The 24,846-nt window shown below is 40.4% G+C and overlaps 1 protein-coding gene across 10 annotated transcripts in view; it reads right to left on the reverse strand.

Annotated features, from left to right (window-relative positions):
* The window catches only part of ncor2 (nuclear receptor corepressor 2), an 84,539-nt gene that overhangs the window by 59,151 nt on the left and 542 nt on the right, over positions 1-24,846 (reverse strand). For 9 of the 10 annotated variants that reach the window (XM_071482291.1, XM_071482295.1, XM_071482294.1 and 6 more), the window contains exons 2-4: positions 6,481-6,679; positions 5,590-5,702; positions 122-299 (exon numbers count right to left, since the gene is read on the reverse strand). In XM_071482291.1, the coding sequence (XP_071338392.1) occupies positions 122-299; positions 5,590-5,702; positions 6,481-6,588 (399 nt within the window). In that variant the 5' untranslated portion in view covers positions 6,589-6,679. Of the gene's footprint in view, positions 1-121; positions 300-5,589; positions 5,703-6,480; positions 6,680-19,951; positions 20,042-24,846 lie in introns of all 10 variants that reach the window. The other variant, XM_071482289.1, reaches the window with a different exon arrangement.

Below are 24,846 nucleotides of genomic sequence, written 5' to 3' on the forward strand. Positions count from 1 at the left end.
ACACTATAGCATTTTAATGCTTGGCTGGCAGTTCTTCCTGGCAATCACCTCGTTGGCCATATTGCTGCAATATATTCGGAACTGTCAAAATCCTTTAATGAATGTTATAGTGGCTACTGACCTTCGCCATATCCTCAGCCCCTCCTAGAGACAATGGTTGCCGGTGGGACGAAGGCCTCATCATAGACTCTGGTCCCATCTCTAAACGAGGCCGTTTGATCTCTGCATACTCCACCTCTGACTGGCCGCTAGGCTCGGGTAGGTATATGTGTTCATAGCGAATATGCTGCTCTTGTCCCCTGCAACAGAAAAAAAAACAAACATAGCAGTTTAGAGAACAATAGAGAAAGGTACTTTGGACTTGTGACTGAAAAACTTACACATCCATTAAGCTACAGGAAACAGTTATTACTACAGAGCTTGTTATATCAAGTCTTGTACAGTTATGAATGTTTCCAACGTAACTGCTGATGAAAGAAAACAATATTTTTCTTGATATACTGGTGTCTTGTGTAAGGTTTTTAGTCATACTGGCAGTGTACAAGACTGAAGAGACATTCATGGACAACAGAGGATGAGCCAGAAATATTTTATTCATGTTGGGACATCTCTAGAAACATTGACTAAATTCCTATTAACCCCAGCTTTATTTTGAAATTAACGCTAACATAGCAAGATGGCAAATGTAAATATCAGCTAGTGAGAATCCATCAGTTCACATGTGTTAGCATGCTAACTGTAGACCTGTTAACATACAAATGTTAGCGTGGCTGTACTGTATATACTGGCACTCAGCTCAAAGCACAGTTAAGCTGGGGAACAGCCAAGGCTGAGGCAGATGATTTACAGCTGAAACTGATGAAAGATGAGCAAAATCTGATACTGTAGGAGGGAAAGACTAGTGCAAAGGAAAAACTAGTGGAAGATAAGGACCATGTGTGAAGTTTGACAGTTTGACTGTTGTGATCTTTTGCCTGAAATAGTAGACCAGACCGCAATAATAGAAACAATACTTCCAAAGCACAATAAAGTGAATGGTGAAGATCAATCAATTCAAATTAATCAAATCAAATTAATATTCACTTAAATTCTGTGTGAAGTCAGACTGATTCCGTCATCTGAGATGTGAGGACATCAGTGACATTGAGACAATATTGATCTTCTGAGCAATAGACGAGCTTTGGTTCTGGTTTTGTGCGAACACAGTGGCCTAATCAAATCCCTTTTATAAAAAGCTACATTTAACCACACAAAGACGCATTTATACAAAAGCACAAAATGACAGTTACAGCATGAGATCAGGCTGACCTAAATCTTTATTGTTGTGTTCGAGGCACACACAAAAGCCAGCTGGCTTGCTTTGGTTCAAACAGAATCATCATAAAGTAATCACTGAAGACCATTTTCCTGCAAACTGGGAGCATGTAATGGGTCACTCAGTAGCGGAAAGTGGAAAGAAAGGGAAGCAAGAAAATTGGAAATGGTGACTCACTGTAGAACTACCACCTAATGGTTTTAAATATAACAGCGCATGGTAGAGCAGCTCTTGTGTGGGGCTTTGCAGGCAGTGTTAGGCAGTCAATGGCCACACACACAACTGAAATGCACTTTGTTTTGACTTGTAGGAAGAGCTATAGTACTCCCCATACATTACCCTAAAACTAGAACTGATCTGGATGGCTAACAATTACCATACTGTACCGTGATCTGGTCGTGATCTGCCATATGTGTGGTGCTGGTATAAAACCTCTTCTGCACATTATCATCACATTCATTAAACTCATTAGCACACTGGGGTGAAACAGCCAGCAACAGGCTATGGTGCACCACTAAAGTGGACTCCTAATGTGTAGTCAAATGACAGCTTCCGAATGTTAACTGCAGTAGCTGCTTAGATCTGGGAAATTTTATTAGCCCACATGTAAATGGCTCTCTGTTCTTTCTGAGGGAACAGTTTTCTCAAGTCTGCCCTGGAGGCAGATGCCAGGATGTCAGTGACTTTGCTGCCAGTGTCAAAATGGAAGTGGCTTCTGAAGAGGAGAGGGAAAACACAACCATAATTGCTGGTCCAGGCCCACAATGGCCTAGTGTGTGGTTTCTCTCTGTGCCAAAGAGCACGGAGCCCGTCTCTGTCTAGCAGGGTGCTGGTGGGGTGGTGGGGTGGTGCGACAATCCAAGACCATCCTTTTGACGAGACCAGAGGTTTATGCGGGGGAGATGTGTCATGTCACTTATGTAATATGTGAGGCTAAATCTGCATGTTGGAAGGTGTCAAGGGAAGAAAAGGATTGTGGATGTTTGTGTGATTGCCTAAATAGTACCTCGAAAAATAGGGGGCCAAAATTAATACCCAGCTGGTGTGTGACTGCTCCCCCTGAGCACATTTTTCTCACTCATTCAGTCGCACACTTCCTCATCTCCATCGAGGGCTGGCACTTACATAATCACATCATCAAGCTCGAGCCCACCCACCCCCCTGTTCTCTCTCCCTCTTTCTTTCTCCCTCTCCCTCTTGTGAGCGTGCAGAATAAGCTGATCCCTGGGGAGGATTTGTCTGGAGGATGAGAGAAAGAGATGTGTTCGGGGTGGGGGGCGGAGCGTGTGGGAGGGGGCAACAAAACACAACACAACACAACGGCCCACAACAGCTCCATCGCTTTCTTATTGGCTTGGGCCCCATTACGACAAGAACAGAGATCATGTGTGCTGATAGCAGCCTGTTATTGTGAAAGCACTACGCTGTTTGTGTGCTTGCCAATCTCTCCGCTGCTTCCCAGAGGAGCAGCTCCACAGCTGTGCACGGCGCAGGGACGGCTAACAGAGAGTGAAGCGAGGCTAACTGCAATGGGTGGAGTAAAAAAAAAAAAAAAAAGTCACCCAAAATGTGCTTGAATTTAATCATGTCCAAACCAAACCAACAGAGGACAGTCACATTTACAACCACTGCTGGGTACTGGAATAACTGAAAGCAATTTTCTAAAAATCTATTTGTCTGAACCTTGGGTTCCACAGGGCATCACGTGGTTAGGGGAAGAGTAAGCAGTCAATTCCTAGAATGTAATTCAGCACTGATGCACTAAACTCCTTATCAGTTTTAAAGGGTTTCCCTTAGAAACAATAATTAAAATGAAAAAAGGCACATGCGGAAAGATTGTCCAAAAAAAACAGCGAAATAATATAATAACTATGTAGGTAAAAATGCAAAGAAACTGAACCTTGTAAAGCGATATATGAATTGATTTAAGTGATTTAAAAGGGTTATTAAATCAGTGAACGGTCATAATAACAATACAGGAGTTAAGTATAGGGGACAAAAACACTGGCTTTCTCAAGGTCTAATCAATAGACACAAAACTACTTTTATACCCATTTACTACATTACAAAGTTCACAGCTTAACTGCAAGAATAATCACAGCAAGTGAAGACTCATTTTGCTTTACTGGACCAGATTTGTTTGCACTCCCTGTTCTGACCAGAAAAGAAACCCTGTTAAGTGGTTTCTCCGTCTTGTTATGCTTGTTATAAAATGTATTCTCTGCCTTTCTCAAGAAGCTTGGGTGATCTGAGACAGATGGGAAGAGGCGGAGTGACTGAGATATTGCCTGGAGTAAAAGAGGGGGAAGAAACAAACAAGTAGCACAGTGGCTCACCAGTGATTATACTATTGTGGATTTCTGACCTGTAATTAGGGTAAATATGGAGCATTAGCTGAATAGCACATTTTCACCTTGCCTTCAGTCCAAGGCAATTAAAGAGCACATGAAGGATACAAAGATTTATGATGGTGAGAAAGAGATAATGCCATACTTAAAGAAAGCACAGCTTCTAATGCCATATTAGTGCTTACATTTACTGTCAGAATGTGAACAATCCCAAGCTTGCTACAAATGGAGACCTGGCGTGCAGAATTACTGAGACTTATGAAAAGACAAGCACACATCTGAGAAGAGAATAGATTGAAGGATTGCCAAGGACAGAATTACACTATTCTGACTCTGAATGAGAACGCAGAATGAGGGCTTTAGACTGGATTCTAAGCCCTCCATAGGAATGCCAAAGGCCTGATATATTCAACTGAAAGCCTCCCCACCCACAGACGCCTGCCAGCAAGACTAGCGGTTTATTTCAGTCTCCACAAAGAATCGTGGGCTAACTGCTAGTCTCTCCTTTTGATATGATGGGCTTTTTTTTTTTTCTAAAGTGAAAAGCTGTTCTACTGTAAAAGTTTCACATGGCATCTGTCTTGGAGAAACAGACAACATTTACACTGAGTGTAAATACACTGAGTGACTGCCACAGCACCCAGCGACTGAGTGAAAGCTCAGGAGCGAGGTGGGCGAATTTTATTTCTGTATCAACCCATGACCCACTGTTCCCTCACTGTTGGCTAGGCTATGCTAACCATTAAACAGTGTCTTTGCAGTGAAGACCATAATCCCATCTGACTGATACCTAAAGATGCCAACACAACGCGCAACGGCAACACACACCACGACAGAGTCATTCTACCATCTGCTGTCGTAACGTTGTTGCGTTCCAGACACACAAATTATTTGACATATCTTGAAAGACAGCCCCCAGTCCCCTAGCAGCACACTGATCATGTAGCAAATATCAGCCAGTTGATTTCTACCAAAGTCAACCTCTTTAAAATTAAATTTTGTACTTTTGTACATGTTTTAATATATGTATGGAAATCTGCCATGACAATCAACTGAAGAGAAAAAAATATTCTTGTGACTGCTTGCCATGAATTGTGCATCATGCACAATTCATGGCAAGCACATAAATTATTCATAAGTACTCATCAAGACTCATCCTCAAAAAAGCATGGCTATATAAATAATAAACAACTTTGGTAGGTACAAGACCTGAGTCTCCAGAGAGAAAGCACTATTCATACAATGCTTTGCCTGACTTACTGTTGGTCTATTGAGGATGGCAAAACTCTGCAAGCTCCATTGCCTGCAGAGCCATTTAACACAACATTGCAGAGGAACGGCTTGCAGATGCCAATTACATAAGGATTACACTGGGGGAGGGTTAACAGGCAGAGGCTTTAGTAGAATAATGGTACATAAAAATGCAGCCTTCATGAAGCTTCTATTGAGCATGCTTTGTCCCGAAATCGTCGAGATTCAAGGACAAACATTTAAGGGGAAATACGACCATTTTCATATTATATTGACTAACAGTGAATGCCACAACATGCATCTAGTATCTGAAAAATGTAACAAACTAAACACATCATGCCATCTACAAACCCCAGCAGAGCAGGAAGGTATATAAATAAATAAGGTTTATAATAAAATAATGCTGCAATTTTTGAGCTAAAGCTACAGGGATCATTTAGCCTGGTATATTTTCATGTATTTCATGTAACTTGTGTTTCTCTTTTACATACCCTCATGCTGTATGTGCTGTGTAAATACTGCACGAATGAACAATACAACAAACAGCACCCAGAACAAAAGGTAATGTCAAAATGAAAATTCTCAACATGGTGCCATCAAAAAAAACCAAAAAAAAGGTATTATGATGCTCATGAGAGGACAGAATTAATTAAAATATCAGTGAGGTGAACCTACCTCTCATTCCCAGGCTGAAACTCTGAAAGTAAGGAAGGCCGACGGCGATGGGGCTGGGCCAAGTGGGAACTGTATTCCCTGGCATGAGAGTGGTAGTCGACCAGTCCCACTTCCTGGAACACAAACAACAAAAAGTTTTCAGCAGGGATCTTCTCCTCCCTTTAAGACTGATGCAAAGACCCCTGAAAGACAAAATATTTTTATATTTATTCCCTGCCTAATTTCTTCTGTAGTATCCGTTCCCTTTCCCCCCTTCTCTCATTTCTCGTATTTGTTTCTCACACAACTGGGGTAACCCATACAGCTACTGTAAACTTGCGCCTCTGCCAATCAGGGATTGTGGGACACAGCACATCAACCCTCATCTCCTCCTGAATGTGATGACAAGACAGAGCGGTAGGATTAACTACATGTGCAGCTGTGGGGGTCCTGGGGGGTAAGCCTTGGATTCTCCCGCCATACCGGAACAAAAAAAAGCCTTGTAAACACTGGAGGTCACAGACCAAATTTCTGCATCACCTAGAGGCCTCCTCTTTGAAGCACAGACAGCTTTGTCTGTAATATGTAGAGGAACATAATCTTGATAATTGGGAGATGTGGGTGGAAATAATGGGGAAGCATTAATGTGATCCATGATGACGACATGAACTTTCACCTCAAACATCTAATGAGGGCTCTGTGTGCAAAACAATGTAACCTGGGAATGTTTCTGTTGGAAAAACACCAGTGGGGGCCTCAGGGGTCAGACCCTCTCCAGTAGTTCTGAGTAATACCCTGTTTACTAAATATCCTCCAAGCACGCAAAGCCTGAGCTACAACTACAGTAATATCTCTAAAATGTTCTGGCACTACAGGTGGTCCATTAAACTCATTGTGTGCCGGGCCCCTTACCGTGTGTGCCCGCTGCAGCTGCAGTGGTAGAGTGGCAGGGTTTGGCAGGTGCCGTGTGTCCAGTCCAGTCCTCCGGCCCGGCGGCACGGATTGGGGATGAGAGGACATGCTGGCACAGCCGCTTCCTCTACAAGCAGGAAGTGGGTGTGGCTGCAGAGCAGGTGCTGTGCATTATTGGCCGTTTCTCTTAGCCAGAAACCTGTAGAGAAAAAGAAAAAACATGAGCCTTGAGACATTTTTTGTAGTTGAGCAACTTCACATACCTGCACAGAACAATGCATAAAAACATTGCACAATATACGTGACTGTTGCTTGGAAACAATTGGATGTTTTCTGGCTAGCACTTCCAGAGTACTTAGAGATGAAAGTGTGTGTCTGTCTGCTCCGGATATCAGAATGTCATCACCTCCCTAACACAGCTGCCCTCCTCCCCTCCATAACTCCTAGTAAAGGAGTGAGAGTCCCTGCACCTGCTAGACAGAACCCCTCCTTCACTGCTTACTGAAAGGCCCACTGTCCTCACTGAAGACTCACAGACAGAGACCAGCCAAGTCAAGCATCGAGCTGGTAAACCAAAAATACTCTGAGTTTAATGGGGCTTCAGAGGCAACATAAATAACTCAATGACAGATAGAGATGTGGGTCTTGAAAGTCAGGCACTAGATTTTAATTCCAGATGATGTTATGCAAACCAGAGTGTCCTCATCTACAAGAGCGTGTCATATAATGCATTGTTGGAAACGTCAAAATAAAAGACTGTGAGGAGAGTCAGACGTCCACAAAGGATGAGGTCACTGAGGCAAGGAGAGGTCGCACAACAACGGTGATTTAGACGTGGTTGGGATTTCTGAAGTTGGATAAACAGCAGAGCGATATTCATTGCAAATCTGGCAAGCGATCTCTGCTGGCGAAAAGCAACAAACCTTTTCCACCATTTGAAACAGTACCATCCCACCAAGTATACAGAAATCAGTCATTTTGATCAAGATAACAGTCCGTTTCATTTGGTCGCCTGTCAATGGCATCACACCCCTTCTGCCAACGCGTCAGCATTGTGGCTGGCTGCCAGAATTGGTCAAAAATTACATTTTATGTTGTTTTAAGCCACATTTTTACAATACGCCTTTTAGATCTTGGTCATTTTTAACTATATATTTTAACTGGATGAAGGATTTTATTCATCAGACGTCTGGATCTGAAGTTATCAGCTCAACTCACAGCCTCATGACAATTTTTAACATGAAATTCCTTTATTCAGTTTTTGATCGGTATTGATCACCTGGTCCATTTGTTTTGGAGAGGAGGAGACGACCTCGGCCCCCAGTAAAAACCTCCTGAAAGACAACAAATAAGATAATTCCATGCTACTTCACAACATCAAACTCTGCCTTTTGTTCTTGTCTTTATTAAGAAACCCCAAGCAGCGGAAACAACATATTGTGCGTTTAAAAGCATTGTTGCTGTTACCTTGCTGAGGCGCAAATGTTACACCGTGTTGGCTGCAGAGTATTTACTCGCTGAGTTTAGAACCAACTGACAGTTTAGAACCCTAACAGATATTTAGTTGATTTATTTAGTAAATAATACATTAATTTTATCCTATATCCTAAAATGAATACACCCTGTGACTTCAAAATAAAAATGTTCAACCCTGTGAAGTTTTCCTGTACACAAAGAAATAATAGTTCCATTCACTGTTTCTAACCAAAACACACTGTGTGTATCCTTGTGGTTGCTTCCTCATTAAATGTATGGTGTATTAATCATCGATATCAATCAATATGAAAAAAAATACTTTGAAACCTTTGGCCATATTATCCAGCCATGCATAGGCGCATTAGTAATATTGGAGAAAATGCTGAAGAGGAGCAAGGTGAACCTATAAAATTTGTTTCAAAACCTCAATGGGAGGTCTAGACAATGTTCAGCCCTGTCCAGCCTGTTACTGCACTATTCTCAGGCACTCCAATAAGCCTGTGATAGTAGTAGTAGCTAGACTAATACTTGTGATATGTGTCCCTGTGACTCCTGCCAACAGAGAAATTAGGACTCCTGCCATTTCTATGAGCCAGTGACTAATGATGCCTCTCCCTCGTAGCTCATGTTTCAGCAGTGAGTGAGGCACAACAACAAGCGGCACGGTGGCTGAAATACGGGCTCTCAACATGGCACTGATCAAAATCTTGACAAGACAGCAGAGTGCTCTGGGTGCACTGCAATTCTATTAAGCGAATGGAAAAGCCACCAGCACTGAGCCAAACTCCTGGAGCATTTTACTTCTAGATGATAATGAATGAGATTTGACAATTTGTGAAGAAACGTTGATGTAAACATTCAAACTGTCTTTGAAATTGTTTTTTATTTAATGAATGAATTACTAAGATATCTCTTGAAAGTTTGTTTCCTATTTTGATCTGGTCACAACCCAAATAAGATTAATTTGATTTAGATGCTTCCTTTATTTTGATGATAACACAAAAGCTCTGTCCTGGATGTAGGACTTACTTATATATTGTGCTAAATTAATAAGATCGTGTTTAGCGGCCTTTGATTCATGATACAATCTCTCAGTCCAGTGATTTGTGGACAGCCTGGACCAGTCAAGGCCAATTCATGGTTTCCATGTCCACATGGGTCCACATGATGTAAATTTCCACATCATCCTCACAGACCCTCTGCAGATGTCCACATGCAGCCCAAAATTTGAGTCCTTGCCGACTGTCCATTGTGCGACCACGCCAATTACGCATGCACTTTACAAGGAACATGGCTCGTTTCGAGCATGTATCTGAGAGCAACAGTGGAGTTTACTGGCATTAAGTAGAACTCTTTTACTTTTTGCTTAGTAAAACATGGTATCTCTATAAACTGTGGTTACATTAATATAAATGCTTGTGCTCTCACATGCCTAAGCACCGTGTCCATGAGTTACAACTGAAATCACTAAGACTAGGTCACGGCCAATGATGGTCTATAAACTGTAACATTAGCTCACCGGCCAGGTCAACTATCTCCACTGGTGTCTATAGTTCCTCTTAGTGGTCCTTTGAAAGTCTACCAGCCTAGACAAGGTTCTGATCAAGGACCACTGAAACCAGTAGTAAACAATCACTTTATATACTATGTTTACAGAACTTGAGACCACAAGGTGCCAACATCATTGGCACAGCAGAGCTTATGGTAGAGTGCCAGTGTGCCAGTCTCCATTGTCTGACTCTGGATGTGACTCTTTTTTGCTGCACAAAGAGGGGTACTTTATACCCTTCCTTCCTGCTCCACTGCCACAAACACAAAGTGTCACTTGATTTCAGTTACGCAAAGGGCTCTGTTACGAAAGGCTGAACATGGCTCTGGCTTTAAGGAACAGAGGAGCTCTGTAAACATAGGCTCAGGGAGGCCGCAAGATAGGAAAACACTGCTGAAAAGTCTCACACCAACTAAACACTTTGCCTTTGTGTCAAGTAGTCTACACTGTGGCTTCAAATATTTTCAAAAAACTGGTGCACACTCATCCTTTGGTCAGACAAACCTGGATAAACACACCACATAAAGGGAAGTGCTGATGTCCTTGAGTAGGTCTCAGTGCTGGTGAAATACTAGATGAGGAAAAAGTCACGATATTAACACAGAATACAAATATGCTCAATGAAGGGCAGAAAAAAAGAGGCCAGCAAGACAAAGAGAGGGTGAGATAAGCCATCCTCCACAAACGCCTCTCTTTGATGACCGTCCAACTCAGAGAGATTCCCCTGAGAAGGAGGAAAACAAGTCTGAAGGCAGTCACAAGATCCGCAGAGGACAAAAAACCTGAATCAAGATGAGAGGCCCAACACAATGAGAGAGCTTTGACATAAACTCTGAGGCGAATGGGGCCTTCCAGACGAGAGGCTAAACACATGCACTGGCACTGCTACAGACACCCACAGGCAAGTCGGTGGCTCACTGCCAACACTGCGAATGAACTCAGTCACCTCACTCTCTCACTCTAGCCTGCTTTCCTTCTCCCCTCTCTTTTGCTTTCGTCTTCTCCACAGAGTAGAGTGGGCCTCAGCCTTCAACGGTGCAAGCCAAAATTTCATCCTCTTACCCCCCACCCTCCCTCTCCATTTTAGGAATGGCTGTGGAAATACTAGCACAGAGCACACAGACGGCTTCCAGCCTGCCAAGGAGAGCAGGAGGCTGACTTCAAACAACAGTTAAATTCTACTGACATTAACAGTTAATCAAATCTCTGCCCAGTCTGACTTGGTAGCTTGACAGTCCAGCTCCAAAAAGCAGATTCAGAAGCTTGTGACATATTTTTTGGTAAGAGCCTTGATAGCAAGGCTTGGACCTTGATAGAACTGAGTGTGATCGACCCATCGCTGCAGCAGCACTGTACTGTTATTATATGCCCATAAAAATATTTTGCAATTATTTCTACACAAAAAAACCAGAGACTATTGAGCTGTCAGACAAGGACTTCTGTAATTACTATGGCAGCCAAGAGATATGATGGCTTCATTCAAAGGCATGGAGCTGTTGTGAAAAGGCAGATGAGTGTACTGTAATGGGCATATGGCTTGGTCTGGGAACAACATCAGAAGTCTATAAAGCAGTGCCCTAGAGAGTTGTGCTCAGGGGAGGGGGGCTGCTAGGACTCTCAGCCTAGGAATGTGGCACCCTGTCAGGTCTCATAAGGATTTATCTCCCTGGAGCCTCATTACCGAAGGGCCCTGGACAAGGAGGCTCTCGCTCGCTTACCCTTCCATTCACTCACCCTCAACCTCAATAGTACACTACTCACAAACACTATATGTGCATGCAAACACTTAAAACAATTTTCAGATCCTTACTTGTAGCATGGGTGGTCCAGGTCACATTTTAAAGCACAAACAAAGAGTCACTTGCTGTTCATACCCTAACATCTTGTACAAATAAAGTACTGACTTCATAATTTTAGAGGAACTGGTGGATTTTCCACCAACATTTATTCAGGCTTTTACACTTAGCAACTACATCTTACATTTACATTCACTCATTTGGCAGATGCTTTTATCCAAACCAACTTACAAGTGAGGGACAACACTAAAGCTTCAGTGCAGTAGGAGACCTTGAAGTAAGAATTAAGTAATAAATCTGTTCAATAAGGCGATGTGCAAGGAGATGAGATAAAGCTAAATCTTGGTAAGATCAAGTAAATCTTGAGAAACTTCTGCACTGGCTTCAAAACTCATCTGCAGTTGCCGGTTCCTCCACTCCCACCCTTCGCCTTGCCCCCTATGCACACAAATTTAACATGGAAACAAAGCTCTCACAATTAATCCACTGATGCTTCAGTCTTGGGGCCCCAAGAGGTTTTATAAGGTCAGGGTGCAGAAACAAGTTTAATCTACATGGTAAGCACAGCTCTTCAAGACAGACACAGTGGAAACACTTAAGCCTTTTCCAAGTGACCTCATCCATTTTTTGTTTTATCAGAACTATCTGTGGAGTTCTCTATAACACTGCCATTACCCAGGGTACCATACAACGCCTGTTTCTCATTTACATTTCTCTTAAGGCTGAATAATATTTTTCTTGACTTTCTGTGTAATAGAAATTCTTTTTACTTAAATGGTAGAATGGTACATTCCTCTTGGCCTGCGTGTTAACAACAGCATAGCAAGAGCTAAAGTAATCGAAATGCAGCAAAATAAAAGAGGAGGAAGTCACAGTGCAAAAGCCAATAAAAAATATAGCATGGTGCCTGCAGGCACCTTTAAATTAACCGTTGGACAACAGCAGGAAAAACATTCATAGATCTGCCAAACCCTTGTACACCGCCCTTTACGCTTCCAAGCAGTAATACCCAGAACCATGCTGACAAGGCAGAATGTCAGCTGGTAGACACTGTCACACTGACATTAAAAAACAGGAAGAAAAAAGATCAACGTAATGCAGAGGCCATGATGTAAGATATTTACTGTAAGTACGAGCTTAACTTCACACACCAAAATAAACATCTACGCCTATATTTATACAGTATAAACACCCTGCAATGTAACAAACAAATCTTATTTATCTTTGCATATAGACATAATTTAATACTATGAGAGGAATCTCAAAAATCTTTGAATTCAAACTATCCTTCCTACTTCCTCCAACCATTGCTGGGCAAGGCAAGAAGGAGAATGAGTTACTTAAATGGAAGAAATATCAAATATTAGGTGTCAGGGAGAAGCTATAAAAGGCAGCAGGTGATATAATTATTGCCCGTGTGCCGGCTTGATATATAGTGCAGCTCCTGGCAGGCAGGTGGCTGGAGCATTGCTGTTAGTATCAAACAGTGAAAGAACATCCCAACACCTAAAGCTGATTTTGCCTTGCCTCCACTCAACTTTCACACAGGAACACTGCGGTCACAAGACAAAGTCAACAACAGAAGACGCTGTGAGAAAGGTGTGAACACCCAGTCAACTCTGATATGACTATAATTTGTCTGACGGAAAGAGGTACAATCATGTCCCTTAACCACAGCCTGTCATACCTTTCATTTTGAATCTGACTGAACAACACTCACTATGAACAACGGTAAAAACAACAAAGGTGATTATGAAACTGAAAACGGAAGTATAGTATTGAGATGTAAATGATGTTAAAATGCAGCACATAAAATCTTAATAGAGATTATATTTAGCTTTAACACTGTCAGACATGACTTACCATTAAACTGTCACATCAGCGGACAGCAAATGTAGTTGTCATGAACAAATCTGTCCAAAGCCACTTTGAATGTCATGATTATTATTTTCAAAAATAACTGAAAATAACCACTGTAATGCGGCCAAATGGGGCTAAATAAAATACAAACACTGATTTGCTAATTCAGCTATAAACACACACAAGCACAGAAAACAAATGAGGTTTAGAATGAACCGGTGAGACCTTGCTCTCTAAGATTTTAGATGACTATTGGCAACGGTCATTTTAGGTTGAGAACAATGTGATCAGTTAGGTTACTACTCAAAACTGTTGTGTGTCAGTTTCACAGATAAGAAAAGGCAATTATCTCAATCAAACCATACATTCTTTGTTCTGTCTTTTGATTATCATTTTGTTAAAAATTTGAGATTTGAAAAGATTCAGCCACCACAGATGTTTTCTGTTCCACGACAGGAAGGACACGTTCACACCAACAAAGGCCCATGTAGCGGTGACATAATGAAAAATGATCCAGGAAGTCCTGTTGGAGGAACAGATTTATGTGTTTAAAAGCTTATTAGATGCCAAAACACTGAACAGTGATCACAGACAGCTTTTTACAACGCTGGACAGTTATCACAGCGACAGCAACTGTCTTATCTTCCTTTGCAACAGTTTTTTTTTTTTTTGCCACATGAAGCCGTGTTGTTTTGTTAGCATAACCTGAACGCTTGTGATTTTATAACTTGGATTTAATAGCTGATTTAATAACAAGAAAACATGAGACTGGACATGTGAGCTGCTATTAAGAGAACAGTGTGGGGCAGCTGGTGTGTACTTTAGGAGGACTGTGGTGTAACTGGGTGGAGGTTGAGAATATATTTCTGGTCATCACAGGTAGGGTGTACTGAAGAAAAAAAATATTTAACGCAGAACGAAAATTATTCTTCTGTTTTTCTGCTGTGACAAAAATCTACCAAAGGACTATTCTAAAAAGAGAGTGCTGGAGTGTGAATTTTGTATCATATTTTTGTATCCATTATAGCTCTAAATCCAACCAAAGGAAAAATATTTACATATGATCAAATGATGAACTCGTGTCATGTGTTCAGTTTTTCAACAGATTAGATCTATCATTAGCATTGCCTTGACACATAGACTGGAGAGGTGTGAAGAGACGAGACAGAGGTGGAGGAGACAGGTAAACAGAACCAGTGATTGGTTGGCCTGTACCTTGAGATGTGGTCGTCCAGCTGTATCTATGCTGGACAGTAGAGTACCTATTGGATTTCCTGCCTGTTCCCTTGCTGCCGGCCGCCTCAGCGACACTGTGTGAAATTACATAAGGCTCTACCCTCCCCCTCCCTGCTGGCCGGCATAGAGCTGGGGCCTTCACACACTGCCTCAGCCAACTCCGACTCCCTGTAACCATGGAGGCGAAGGCACTCCACCAGAACACACTGCAGGATCTGAAAGCTACTCCCTCTGTTCACAGACACGCCAACACCACGGATACACATTTCACATAATTACTCTGATGGATTAATTATAAAAATCAACAGTTGTTGGGGTAAATTCAAGTATGGTCCATCAATATAACTGAAGCAATCTCAGAGCTGATGCTGACTGCCGACTGAATGATTCCTCTGGGATACGCCCAGATACAAAACACATTACACCACAAAGTGAGACCACCGAACAGAGTATTTGTGTACTTGTTTAGACCACTGAGTAAGTTATTTGTTATTTGATGAAAAGTTGTGATTTAAATTCTCCATTAATGGGGCGAGTCGATAGCTGAGTGGTTGGCGTACCATGTGAGCCCAAGATGCTCTTAGTGGGCAGTCGCCGGTTCGACTCCCGATTCTTTCCAGCATATCACTTCCCTCGCTCTACCCCCTTTTCTGTCAGTCTCTACTGTCCTGTCAAATAGTACAGGAACACAGAGAGGACCGGTAAAGAGGCGGACAGGGCCCGTTAAAACTAACCATTTTTTAACAGTCCACTGGTCCGATCCCAGTATGCTCGATTGCCATACCGACTAGGAAGGGTTCTCTTTTTTCTCTTCTTTGTCTCCTTCTCACCTTAGTCAGGCGTCGCCATGTGTCTCCAGTTTCAAATTAAAAGACCTATGCAGAGACGTGTAATTTCGACTTTGTTACATTGCAGCAACGGCAATAATTTTGGAGCACTGAGCTGCCACTGCAAAACACTGACCTACTCTGACACAAACCCTTCTAAAGCCCCGTAACAGCACACCAACATAGGCCAACTCATCAAATGCTTTATGCTGCTCCACAAGTAATTATAATTTGCACTCTAGCACACCACAAAGATTATATATGTACGTCAGCCATACGTATTTGCAACCCAAACAAATCCTGAAAACATTCTGTAACATGACATTACAGAAAGAAACAAAACATACTAGCCAGCCCAGCTGTATGTTGCAGCTCATATTTACAGTTTTGATTTTCTTTGCTTTCCAGTGTCATTCCAAGGGGCCAAAGCAAGAAACTGTGTCGAGTTAAATTTTACTCCACTTCTTTTATGGCTGTTACTACTCAGTAGGGCTGGAGAATTGATTCATTCAATTCTTGGTGATTAAGTTACATCAGAACAAAATGTTACGTAATGTGCTTCTCAGAATTTATCCCGGAAACTACAGTTTCTTCTAGTGAGCAACACTGTTTCCCTGCATTGAAATTGTGTGCAAATTATAGACCAAATTGCAAACAAATTTCCCAGTTGTACAAAGTTTACTTGGAAATTGCAAAACTAAAAAGACATCAACATGTCTGCATGTGCATAAAAATCCTGCATCACTTACAAGGGCATCATCATTCTGCGTGTTTTAAAAAAAGAAATGCTGTCCCATACAGCTACACATGGACCGTCAAGTAAATGCTTCAACTATGTACAGACATGCACTTCAACGATCACTCTGAGCACAGGCAGGGCAGAAACTGAAAGTCTGCTCACTAATTCATCTGCACTGTTTGTAGTGGCAACACATCAGCCTGATATCTGCAGGCAGCTGCTTGCTGGTGAAGTAGAATCCACACACTTAAGTTGACTTCTGCAGCCTCACACCTCGTAGACAGACATCGCCTCAACAAATAAAAACAGAGTTCAGATCTTTGTGCAGAGGCTTTTCTCAGTCTGTCTTGTAGAGGCGATCTCTTGTTTTGCTAGGACCTACCCAGCGTAGGTCCTAGCATCCTCAGCCATCCTGAGTCAAGACAGTGCCATAAACCGAGGCAGATCCACATAAACTATAACTGTTCACATCACAGAGTCAGGGACTGTGACTCAAGGCAGGTTACGTAGCCAGCCTTCATCTGTGTTTTTTATGCATTTTGTAATAACTTCCACAAAGTTTCCTAACTAAACCACTTACAACAAGTAACCACTGCCTACACTAAACATTTATTGCAGATATACGTGTTTCCTGAGAAAAAAAACAGCAAGAATCAATACCGGATCATTCAATTAAAATAAAAATAAATAAATAAATTTATCCAACCCTACTATTCAACCACCACTGTTTGTTCAAGTGTTTTTTGTAGAATGCTCAACGCAGATGAAAAAAAAAAAAAGACAAAAAGCGCTGGTGTCACAGTAAAACTCACCTCCATTTGAGACACTGAATTGAAAGATTTCAAATATTTATCCAGGCAGCTAACAGCACTTTAACAGTTCTGTCTGGTTACCAGTTTGAATCAAACAATTTCCTCTTTAAGTGGATTCATATCACCCTGATAATACCCGAAATCAATTACCTCCCAAATTGACAGAAAAGTTATGACTGATGATAAATCAATCACTGGTGAAGTGTGAACAATTGCTACAAATGATTATTTGTTAATCATTGATGCACAAAATTACTCTCAGCAGATCCCCTTGGATGGCATTACACCCGACACTCCTCAGCTCAGGACACAATGTGACAGCATCGCTCTGATGTATCAGGTCTCAACTTAAGAATCCCTCTTTATTCTCTGTTGGCTCTGCTCTTAAAGCCTACCTGACATTCAGCTCTCCATGCTGAGGAGCAGGAAATAAAAGTGAGGAGTACACTAGTCTGCTGGGCTGACCTACTTCCTCCTCACTGCTACTTAATTATTCAAGAGCTTTGAAATGTTCCTCTGTATGGCAGCATGCAACCCGAGGGCCTCTGTTTGCCCCTCATGACGGCAGCCCCACACAGCTTCCATTTATGCATGAGAGGGTTCAAGTAAGTGTGTGTGTGTGTGTTGCCAAACACTAATGGTCATACATGTCTGGGTTACTTACACAGAACATATGTCAAACAGAACATCTCACCTAGATTTGATACACAACGTTGTGAATTGTGGACAGAGAATGGTTCAGTCTTGGACAAACGTAAACACAAAACACAGAGCAGACGTCACACCAGCAGCTCCGTGTTTTGATGTATTCAGAGGACTGATTTGTTTCAAACTGCACAGTCATGGATCCAGTGCACATGTCAAGGCAAGAGTTCAATCTTTCCACCCAAGATCACCATAACCTGTAATTACACTTCATATCCTCGGTTATATATTTACAGTGTAAGATCATCAACCCTTAGGTGTGTCCACCCTTACTATGTTCTCTCGAAGGTGAAAAACAAACTATGCTGTAACGCAAATCCTGATTATCTAAAAAGAGGCTAATCAGAGATATAAATATATAATGCTACCCACAGCTGTAGCCTACACACAAACAAGAGTAATGTCCTATAACATGCTGTCATCTGTGTTGCATAACGGAGTCAAGTGAATCACTTACCACAGAGCCATTTCTAATCTCTGCTAATCCGCTGTCTGCCTCTCTTTTGGTATGTTTAAATAAAGGGGACTGATTGTAATAGCAACTCCATTTCATAGGAAATCTAAATAAAAAGCCTTATGAATAATAAATGACTTAAACTTGGATTTTAATTAATGTCTAATAACATACAAAAAAACACAAGTCAAAATGGTATTTTTTGAGCTTCTAATTTAACACAATAAAGGGGCACAAGTAGCTATTTCAATGATTGATGGATTAGTCTGGTAACATTTTATTATACTACTCAGTTATTTCCTTGGTATCATCAATGCATCAAAGAAGTAAATTAAATAGTCCAAGTTTGATCATGTTCTCATGTCTTCAAGGACCAGATCTCTAAAGACCCTGACTAACTGAGAAACTCATTCACAAACTTAAAAGGCAAAAAAGAGAAAAGAAATACTTCAGTTAACTATTCATATTTGAACATGTTATATTATAGCTTTGATAACATAAGAAATTAAAGTTAATTAAGTTGTGCATGAGCAAGGGGAAATTTCAGTTGAGCACATAGCAGAGACAGTGACTCTAGGCTTAACAAAGACGTCCTTACATATATTCAAAAAACTAGAAACATCTGATGTTAGAACAATACAAGGGCACTGAAGAGACAGATAGGAAATGTAATCTACAGTTTAAAAAAATATATGTTGCTCTCTTCTGGCTATTTTGAAAGGTCGACTTTCGAATAGTGTAAATTTAAATTTTAAATTGAAGCATTATATGTAGCCTGAATAATTTATACAAACTATTAAACCACCTGTCAAATACTGAAAAATCCTAAATTTCATAGACAACAGGCCTTTTTCAAGGATTAAGGAATTGAAACAAACTGTGTTATTACACCCTCTGATGCAGTACTGAAAGTAGTTCTGTATATTGATATCAGAATGGTGAGAGAAGGGCAGGTAACAAAGAAAGACAGACTGGTTGGTCAGGGGTTTATCCTATGGCAAGATAATGATCCGAAACATTAAAAGAACAGAACCAGACAGTGGCTTCACATGAGGGAGGACCAGCACAGGCTCCAGACTTTATGGAGCAGGTTTGGGATAAACTATGTTTCTATCTTTCTGAACAATATTTAATTTCTAATGCAGAAAGACCATCAGGAGTGTGTTCGGCTGCTAAGAGTAAAAAAAAAATTGACTAAATTTAGGGTTTAAGATTACATCATTCTCTCTTCTACTTTTTAAAAGAATATTTTTTATTTGTTCTATGCTTCAGCTTCAGAGTACACAGACATTACACTATGTAAATTTGAGTAACAACTGGAAAAATGGAGTTGGTGTTCTAAAACTTGCCTGTGTTTGTATAGTATGAAATTATGAAAAGGAAGTATTTTTTTTATTTGAGCAGCATTTGAACAATATTTATGAAAGACTATCTGACAAGTCCAATAAAAGAAAGAAAGAGCAAATAAGACATTCACTGCCAGAGCCATCAGGTGCCAGTAGTACCAACAGAACTATGTTTACTGTTAGACAGCGGGCAACTCATCTACACGGAAGGCAAAGGAATAGTCTAAATACTGGTTAAAACCACAATGCCACAAGGAAAAAAATCTGAATGTTTACATAAGTCACAGACAATAATAATACATCATACACTTCCTAGAGGGGAAACAATAATCTTTAAATGTTTTAGAGCAGCTGGTGTTCTTTAGATAATCACAATATGCAACAAGGTCTCAAGAAAAAAAATGAAACAAATGAGGAATGTTGTTTTCATTTCTTTAGTCTAAGTGCTTTCAGCAGTAAAATCAAATTAGAACTTAAAGCATGCACATGGAACATCCATAGGACCTCTGCTATTTCACATCATTTTAATCTCAACTTCTTTTCCTCCAAATTATCCTGCCAGTGAGGTGTGTAAACTTGCCATGCTGATAACATGAGTGGCAAAGCAATCAATTTTCAATTTGTAAAAGATATGTAATGCATAGTTAACACAAAATTAAAATCATAATTACCTGAGCAATGGCTATTAGAGTGGTTTGCTGAGATTTGAATTGGTGGCGCTAGTTATAGCAGGAGTGATGCACACACCATGGGAGTAAGCTCTGCGAAAACACAATAATTAATCAGCTGTAAACATGTCGGTTTGTTGAAGTTAAGAGTTGATTGCTATTACACCTAAGCTAGCAGCGCTGGTTCTGAATTTGATTATTTTATGCAGGAAAGTGTGGCTCTGATTTGACCTTGTTATGCAGAAAATCTGCAGTCAAATTGCTAACTCTCACAAATATTGTGGGAATCCACTGAATTTGTGTTAGCAGATAAATCATATGGCCCTTTTGAGCTCTACGGAGTGAAACAGAATCAGTGTGACCTCATTAACCCCTAGGCCAGCAGCCCACATACCTTTTGACGACTACATACTTACAATTGCATCCTAAACATGAAAGTGGGAGAGTATTAAAGAAGATAGAATCTGCAAGTCGTCTGAATGAGCCAATATGAGAGCGGAACTTCCTCAAACACTTCACAATCGTGATTTTTCCATTTGGCAATCCAAGAAAATAGTACAACTGCTCAACTTCAGCCCTAATGCAGCCACTTTAACTGAGGTGGCGCTGTGTCCAGTTCAATGGCACTTTGATTGCGAGTAATTTGAGGCAGTGCAACAGACCAGCTGTGCTTGATCATAATATCTACCACACTGAGTCAAGCATAACATTCTCCACACGCGAAACCTACCAGGTGCAGTCCACTGGTGAGCAAGAAATGCTAGACAGCTGCTGTTACTCATTCAGTGAGAGGGAAACTGGGTGGGAGGAGGGAATGCGCATGGAAGGCAGTTTCACGGTGACTGCCTCATATTTCCCTCTTTGGGTCTGCGTGTTAACTTAAGGGTTCATAAAGTGCACCGCAACATACCAAAGTTGTGTCATTTCCCTTTACTTAATGTATCGTGTGCTGTGATTACAGTAAATATAAAATTATAGTTCAATATGCACCGTGAAGTGCTCAAAGAACCATGACTGCATTTACCTAAATTACAGAAGCTCGCCTTTGAAAATGGATTAAAGCTGAAATTATGCAGCTAAGGAAGATGTTGACTTGTGATTTAATGTCAAATCCAACCTACTAAACAACATCTGAAATTCAGGTTGAGATTTCAACAAAGGCTATGTCAGAAACAAAATGTCTTAAAGGCCCTGATACACCAAGCAGACAGGTTGTGTCAGGCTGTAGGTAGCCCAGATTCGTTGACTCTAGTCAACTCTTATCATCCATCATTCAGCCGATTCAGCACATTGCTACGTGCATGTTGACTGACCAAGCTCAAGTAAAAATTAAGCAAGCATCAATTAAGGTAAGGATGCTTTCTTTCAACCTTTCTTCTCCGAGAGCTCTTGCCCACAGGCTGTGTATGGTTCCTGACAAGCTTGTCTGATGACCAGTTTTTAAAGGTACAAAGCCTGAACCATTTCTAATATTTAAACATAGCCATTTGGTTTTTGGAGCTTACTGTCAGCACAATATGGTACGGTGTGAAGCACTTCCAAACTTCATTAAGGATGAAAAAAAGAAATGTCACAAAGGCATGTTCAGCTTTCTAGCTAGTTATCTGCACAGGTTAGCAGTTACAATCAAGAAGGCACATGGACACGCTACATTTACCACATAAAATAACAGGCAAAGCATACACAAAACATTTCCTCAATGTTTTAAATAATTGCACAAACCAACTTCCTGGTGTCCTGTACCAGAAAGCTAGTTTGTGTCAGTGGGAAACAGCGTCATGCCATTTATACTGTAAGTGGCATCACATTACACTAGTAAAAAGGCAGTAGTATCTGCATTTATAGAGCAGCAGTGGTATATTCCAGTGAAATAAATGTTGCAGCAATGCAGCCTGCTGTGTTTTTATGACTGGTCTATATTGTATTGTCATTACTTGCTCATAATTGTTAAGAAAAAAATAACAAAAGTAATATGTTTTGTACAATAAAAAAAAATATTCATTCTACCTGGCTGGTCTAGTAAATTCCATTTATTTTTTCTATTGCCCTTTATAAAAAGAAAAAAAAATAATTAAAACAAAACAACAACATATATATATATATATATATATATATATATATGGCCACAAATATATGGCCACAAAATACTTATTCGATTGCTGGATTAGTAATTAGAAGAATAGTAAACCATCTCTCTCATAGTGACAAAGAAAAGTGACAATTTATGATATTTATGACTTTGAAGGAATTTTTATGATAATCTTTTGTAATTTGCGATGACGCAACATACTGTTTCTTCTCACAAGAATTCACTGTGAGGATTTATCTTTTACAGACAATAAAATGAGCAAGACCTCTCCCCTTTCCAGTTTCATAACTATGTTGTGTTTCATAATACGAGCAGAAATTGAACTAGCAGTCAAATAGTCTCCCTGGGGCACCACACTGAGCACAGGATTATCTTTGCCCCCATTACCCTTTTGGATGGAGGGGGAGATATCTCCTCACTCTCATTTAACTCTTTACAATCCAAACTGCAAAACTGACAAGGTACTATGAGTGCACATAACTTAAGCCAGCAATGTCACACTGTTATGGATTGTTAGTAGACTTTGTGCTCTCTAGACTGCCTTGTCAGCCTTGTCACAGCAACTGTCTCCAGGCACTATGACTTAGTATAATGCCTGAGAACTGTATGTTTAAATACTCACTAAACTGTGTCCATATCACAAATGAACCAAACCGTCAAGTAAACAAACTTGGAGCCAAGTGTTTGCTTTGACTCTTTGATCAGACATTTCCTTATTTGAATCATTATTTTACTTATAGCTTCTCCTGCAATTTTTTTAGGGTAAGTTCTTGATTGCAAACTGTGTAAAGTCAACTGTAAACATTGATGCATATGAGAAGTGTGGCTTATTTCATCAATCTATACCAACACACACATACACAGAAAGGAGACATTTTTTTTGTGTGTTTTCTAGCAGAGCCGAGCCACAAACAGGAAAGTCTATGTATTTAATGAGTGTGGTTATTGTTTAGAGGTCATCAGCTGCTGAGCTGATCACTAGAATAGATGCATCAAGATCATGGTCAACCACCTCAGCTAAACTATTTCCTGGGGGAACCGCTAGGTTACATAATCAAAAAGAAGAGTTCACCAACATCATTAAAAAACTGTATCACTTACCACTAATGGTATCTAGCTATGCAAACACTTTCAGTTTCACACTCCTAGGTTTTGAGAAATGTTGCCACTTCATTTACATCCATTGTTTGGGCTGGCAACAGAAGTATCAGAGACAAAGATCTCAAAGTCTCTCAGTGGCTAAATACTACCAGTAGTGTGTGACAAAATGTTGTGTTTTTGGTGAACAAACTTTTCAGCAAAAAAATTGACAGCAGTGCCAATGAAGTGCATGAGTATGCCATTATTTGTTGATTGCTGGAAAAGCTCAATGGGCGCCAGTTCAAATGAAGATCAAAATTAACCTTATTCTATAGTAGGTGTCACATTAAGTGTCTCAGCCATACAAATGCAGACAATTTCATCAAGTCAAGAAATTCCTCTACAAAATAAATAAAATGAACACAACTAAAAGGGGTACTGATCAAACTGAATGTCAACTTAAGCATTAAATATGTTGTAAAAATCCTCCTGAATTAAATCTGTAATTTACTGCACTGTGTAAAGTATAAAGACATAAAACTGCTTTTTCTCAATAGCACATTCAATGCATATGACACAACATAAAAAAGTGAGGAAGTACTGTTAAAACTGTTTTGGAGTACAATGTTTTCTTATAAACTGGAACTATGAATGTGCAATAGCAGATACAGTTTAATGAGAAATACAACTGTGTATTCACAGAAACCCTCAGTCACCGGTGCATTTGGCTGCATCACAATTTAAATTCAGTCACCTTAATGCCCAGAGGCAGTGATAGTGGTGCAAAGAAATGTCCTCAAACTGCTAAGTCACAGCCAAAAAGTATAATGTATCCCACTGCTTATCATGGAAGAGGCTGTAAAGATTGGGCAGCTGGCAAAAACAGACATCCTCCCTTATCCACAAAATTACATTTTTACTTTATTTATTATAATAACAATATAATATGGAGTATTGATATGTTAATAACACAAGAGAGTCAGGCTGTTCTATGAAGATGTCAACAACACGTCTGTAAAAATGTGCTTGCTCTAAAAGTTTGACAACGCTATGATGGCAAGGAAGACAGTCTAAACAACAACACTTGCTTATCCAAATTGAGATCTTTCGTTAATAGTAATGAATCTTAAAGTAGCCGACCCACAATTTACGTTGAAAAGCACAATCAGACTCCAAAGCAAGTATATTGCCACAACATCATTCTATCAATCCGAGACAAACAGCCATTTAACGCTAACTCACCTGTCGGTCCTATTTACTTGAGTCGGTGACATGACATCAAGCTGGTTAGACTGGTATAATAAACAAATCACGGCTTATCACCATTCCCACACCGGAGCAGTGAGTTACGGGCTAACGTTAGCTAAGATACGGACAGTGCGTATTCAGTCAACTTTATGTAAAAACCAGTGTTTACAAACGCAAAACAGACGCTTTGTGCATAGCTAAGTTAGCAGGCTAACTAAGTTAGCCAGACATCACAACATATTTGACAAATAATAGACAGTTGACATTACTCATTAATAGTGGGAATTGGTGGTGTTTTGGGGGGAATGGCAAGTTTACACATAGAGCACCAAGGTAGGTTTAATTCAGTAGAATAAAATTAGCGTTAGCTACTCCACAGTTCTGACAGCTAGCTTATGCAGTTAGCACCGTTAGCTGTTAGCTAGCTTAGCCTAGCCATGTAGCACGTGTTCCTGATTTATAAAATAATTAACTAGCTGAT

Source organism: Trachinotus anak, unplaced genomic scaffold (assembly GCF_046630095.1).
Source record: "Trachinotus anak isolate AG129_WGS33_773 ecotype Australia unplaced genomic scaffold, CSIRO_AGI_Tana_v1 ptg000008l, whole genome shotgun sequence".
NCBI classification, from domain to species: domain Eukaryota; kingdom Metazoa; phylum Chordata; class Actinopteri; order Carangiformes; family Carangidae; genus Trachinotus; species Trachinotus anak.